Below are 4,709 nucleotides of genomic sequence, written 5' to 3'. Positions count from 1 at the left end.
CAGGACCTCAGGAAATGATAGCCCCTTTTCCTACCCACAGGAATACCTGTTAATAAATGAAGTTACATATCATTTATCTACTTCATTAATGAGAAAGCGAGATGCCATAGAGTTTAAATAGAGGTAAGGGTCATTGAAAGAGTATAAGAGCCAGTCTTGGAATTTACCTATCTGAGATCATCTTTTCAACCATAGTACATGATTCATTTGTGTGTACTTCTGTCCCTATCCCACTGTTTGAAAGATTATCTTTATTAGAGCTATAACTATACTGTATTATAAGTGCTTACTCCCACCCCAGTTTTCCTCTATTTTTATGTTCACAGAAGTTGTTTTGATAAATCCATGCTATACATTAGTATGCCTAACATTAAGACCAGTACAGAGAGCTGACTATTTTCTCACTTGTTCAAACAGATCGAGTCACTCTGAGTATTTGGAACTTGAGGTTATTGGAAAGGAGAAGCCTTTTCAGAAAAGGTAGATATTTTTCCTATCCTTAGTTTTCTGATTCACACTAAGGGTCATTTTTATAATCACATATGAAACTACAGGAAAAAGCTGATTCATAATTGTCCCTACCCCAGTTTTAACCCCTGAATCCTTGGTTCCTTAAAGCCCTACAATAGATAGAAAGTTTGTGTGTGTATGTTTGTTTATTTGTTCTGTATTTGGAAAGTCTGGGATATTCAAAGTGAAAGTCCCTGGATCTTATGTTCTCTAGCAGCTAGTCCAATACCTTCTCATACACATTTCACCCTCCTAGAAGTGACTATCAGATGGCACAGGTGAGCAGGATCAGTAACCCCAAATATACTGGTTATATGCCTCCTGGGCTCCATCATATATCCCGCCATGACTCCCTGGCTTTTCCCCTCTTCTTTGATGTGATAGCCATTACTGTGACATTTCTTAGTACTTGGCTACTCTGTGCTTTTAGTAGCGAGGGAAATAAGACAGCACCCAACTAGAGAAATAACTGGAATCAAAGCAGATGAATTCACAACATAGATTCTGTATTCTAGGAAAACTGGATCCTGACCACAGGGAATCATAGACAACTTAGCTTACCAGGTAAAAGGATTCTTATATAGGTTTATATGCCTAACTCTCACTCACTAGCTAGCTTTTATTCTGCTTTTGGTGAACCTCTGGTGTATCTCTCAGTATTGACTCAGTATTGACACCAGAATAGGAAATTCACAGTCCATTCTAAAGTACCCAAAACAAAGAAGGTATCTCCTGAAACTTTACAGAGAAGGAACAGCAAATAATCCAGTAAGAGAATGATAAACACTATCTGTTTAAAGGAAATACTTCTTTGGGGTTGAAAGAAATCATGTCTTTGGGTGGGGCAAGAACTGTTCTACCTCTAATCCAATCATTTCCTGAAGAGTGAAAATAAAGAATTCTGAAGTTAAGTCCTGTCCAATTGTATGGAGTAGCGGGCTGGGCTTTTCTGGGACTCTCATGGAGTCACTAAACAGAGCTCTCCATTTAGCTTTCCCTTCTAAACTGAAGGAAGAAGGGGATTAGTTAAGTCATTGTGCTGGTTGAGACTAAATATTGTGTGGTGGCTGGAAACATGGACGCTAGAGTCAGATTCCCTGATTCTCAGTCCTGGCTTCTCCACTTACTGGCTGTCTCACTTTGATCAAACTATGCTGCTCACCTTTACATGTATCCTTTCATTATCTGTGAAATTAGGATAACTATTAATTATTCTTAAGTGTTTTTCTAAAAGGACAAAGTGAGATTGTGAATATAAACACTTAGCATCATGCCTAGTACAGTTAATGTTACCAATAATTGATGATGATAATGATTTAAAAACTTCATTGGGACAAGTTAAGAGCCCCAGTGAAAAACCTGAATTCTACTACATCTAGAAGAAATATACTTTTGATGGTAATATATTCTGTTCTACATATTAAGCGATTATAATTTCTAGCTTATACAGGATACTTTACATGGCCACACCCAGCAACTACTCCACTGCTCCAGTCTCCGAATTCCTCCTCACCTGCTTCCCTAACTACCAGAGTTGGCAGCACTGGTTGTCACTGCCCCTCAGCTTCCTCTTCCTCCTGGCCATGGGGGCCAATGGTATTCTTCTGATCACCATTGGGCTGGAGGCCTCTCTGCACCAGCCCATGTACTACCTTCTCAGCCTCCTCTCTCTGCTGGACATGGTGCTCTGCCTCACCGTCATCCCCAAGGTCCTGGTCATCTTCTGGTTTGACCTCAGGTCTATCAGCTTCTCGGCCTGCTTCCTCCAGATGTTCATTATGAATTGCTTCCTTGCCATGGAGTCCTGCACATTCATGGTCATGGCCTATGACCGCTATGTGGCCATCTGTCATCCATTACGATACTCATCTATCATCACTGACCAATTTGTGGCTAGGGCTACCGTATTTATTGTGTTCCGGAATGGCCTCTTTTTAATTCCTGTTCCAATCCTTTCTGCTAGGCTCAGATACTGTGCAGAGACCATCATCAAGAACTGCATCTGCACTAACCTGTCTGTGTCCAAACTCTCCTGTGATGACATCACCTTCAACCGGCTCTACCAGTTTGTGGCAGGTTGGACCCTACTGGGCTCTGACCTCATCCTTATTATTCTCTCCTACTCCTTTATCCTGAAAGCTGTGCTGAGGATCAAGGCTGAGGGTGCTGCGGCCAAGGCCCTGAGCACATGTGGTTCCCACTTCATCCTCATCCTCTTCTTCAGCACAGTCCTGCTGGTTCTGGTCATCACTAACCTGGCCAGAAAGAGAATTCCCCCGGATGTCCCCATCCTGCTTAACATCCTGCACCACCTCATCCCTCCAGCTCTGAACCCCATTGTGTATGGTGTGAGAACCAAGGAGATCAAGCAGGGAATGCAGAAACTGCTGAGGAGGTTGTAAGAGGTAAAAAGGATCAGATCGACCTTTGAAATTGTTAATAAAAATCAGAAATCGTTTTTGAGCTGGAAAAGAAATTTCACTTTTCATCGTGGAATGAGTTCCGATTCTCGTTTTTCTTAGTATCTCAGAGAACAATGGAAACATTTCTCTGTAAGTCTTTGTTCCCTGTGTCTTCTACTCCTTCTCCTGGATTCTGTGGTTACTTGGGAATTTTAGCTGATTGAATTCTTAACCAAGGTCTTGCCAAGCCTTAGCCAAATGGAGCTGGATTAGAGTTGGAGTTTTTGCCCACTAAAGAAAAAAACTTTACACAATGTCTTTAAAAAGGATCTGCCTGTCTCCTGATTCGCAAAGGACATAGATACTTGTCCTGTCTCCTTTGTCAGCCTGACAGAGTCCTACATGACTTCTGTTGTAAAGGGTTGATTGGTCAAAATAATGAAGTTTACCTCAGAACTTTGGCTGTTGGGATTGTGTGCTTTATCCTGAACATTGCTGACTCTCTTCTTTGTTATGTGTGGACAGACATGCCATCCTCTGGCGCCTCAGATCCTTCCAGAACTTGTTAAGATTTTTCATTTATACAACCTCTCCTTATTAACCCCCAGTCCTTTCATCCTTGAGGCTATCCGACTTCTAGTGTCACTTTTCCTGTAAAAGTATCTCCACCTTCCCATCTCGTATAATCGAGGCTAGAAAGACAGGCTCTACCATACCAATCATGAAACAGCAATCTGCTTTTTACCACACCACAGTTTCTGCAGCTGTTTTAGTAAGATATCTAATTGATTTATGGCCACATAGTGTACAGATATTTAACTTCTTTGCAAACCCTGCCCATGTCAGTAGAAAGGAATATTACTCCCAGTTTACCTGTAAAATAATTGCAGAAATATATAGAGCCCACAATGCTGTAATACATATTTTCTTCAGATCCCATGGAGTCATTGCTCTAGTCCAATTTTCCTTCTTCGGGCAGAAGAGCTCCTGCAACTTCTATCAGAACCAGCTCTGACTTGGCACTTCATCTGAGAAAAGTTGCTAAGCTATTATTCTCTGCTTTTGAAGTGCTCTCAGTCACATAGAGTGATGGTATCATTCATTGGTGTCATCACCTTTGTCTACCTGTGTCCTGTCCATCAAAATTTTCCCTTTCTTTGATTAATTTTTCTTCCTATTGTGGGGGAGGGGGAAGAACCTTTCCTCTACCTTCAAGATTCTTCTGGCTGGTCTAATAATCAAATAGACATGAAACAGATTAGTAAGAGAAAATAACCAAGTTTAATACATACATATGTTTGAGAACCCCACATACATGAGTCAGAGACCCCACATAGATGAGAGGTTCAAAAATAGAAAGGGAACATTGGTATATAAGACATCCTGAGCTAGGGATGAAGTAATGCACCTCTGGGACTTCCAAGTGTCATTGTATGGTGATAAGAAGAACAGACATTTAGTAAATAGAAATTTGCCCTGCCCTATAGGTTGAAAGAAGCTATCTCATAATCTCTTATTATGGGCAAGGCCCCTCATTCAAGTTCCTCCAGGTAGTCAAGGGAAGGGCAGACGTTTCTCTTGACTCTGATGCTAAAGTTGCTTGTAGCTCAAAACAATCCACATACCACAGATGGACATCTTGGGGTGTCTCATTCTGATCCCTCAGACTAATTTAGACTTGCTGAGTGAGGGCCTCTGGTTCTGGTGCACTGACAGTACATAAACCAGGCAGTAGCAGCAGGTACTTTGAATCTCCCCTTTCCTTCATGAAGAAGTGGCAGCGTTGGAAGAATAAAG

General features: G+C 41.4%; 1 protein-coding gene across 1 annotated transcript; it reads left to right on the top strand.

The window, feature by feature from the left end:
* The first annotated feature begins 1,970 nt into the window (after positions 1 to 1,970).
* Positions 1,971 to 2,912, top strand: LOC109460444 (olfactory receptor 56A4). Its single transcript, XM_019755835.2, has one exon. It carries the CDS (start codon positions 1,971 to 1,973, stop codon positions 2,910 to 2,912), a length of 942 nt encoding a protein of 313 aa, XP_019611394.2.
* Positions 2,913 to 4,709: the final 1,797 nt, after the last annotated feature.

Source organism: Rhinolophus sinicus, linkage group LG06, assembly GCF_036562045.2.
Source record: "Rhinolophus sinicus isolate RSC01 linkage group LG06, ASM3656204v1, whole genome shotgun sequence".
Lineage (NCBI taxonomy): Eukaryota > Metazoa > Chordata > Mammalia > Chiroptera > Rhinolophidae > Rhinolophus > Rhinolophus sinicus.
The sequence above is the reverse complement of the archived record's forward strand: the minus strand, read 5'-3'. Positions and strand labels throughout refer to the sequence as shown.

Excerpts from the sequence above, each read along its gene's own strand:
- LOC109460444 (XM_019755835.2), top strand. The coding sequence starts at position 1,971 with ATGGCCACACCCAGCAACTACTCCACTGCTCCAGTCTCCGAATTCCTC.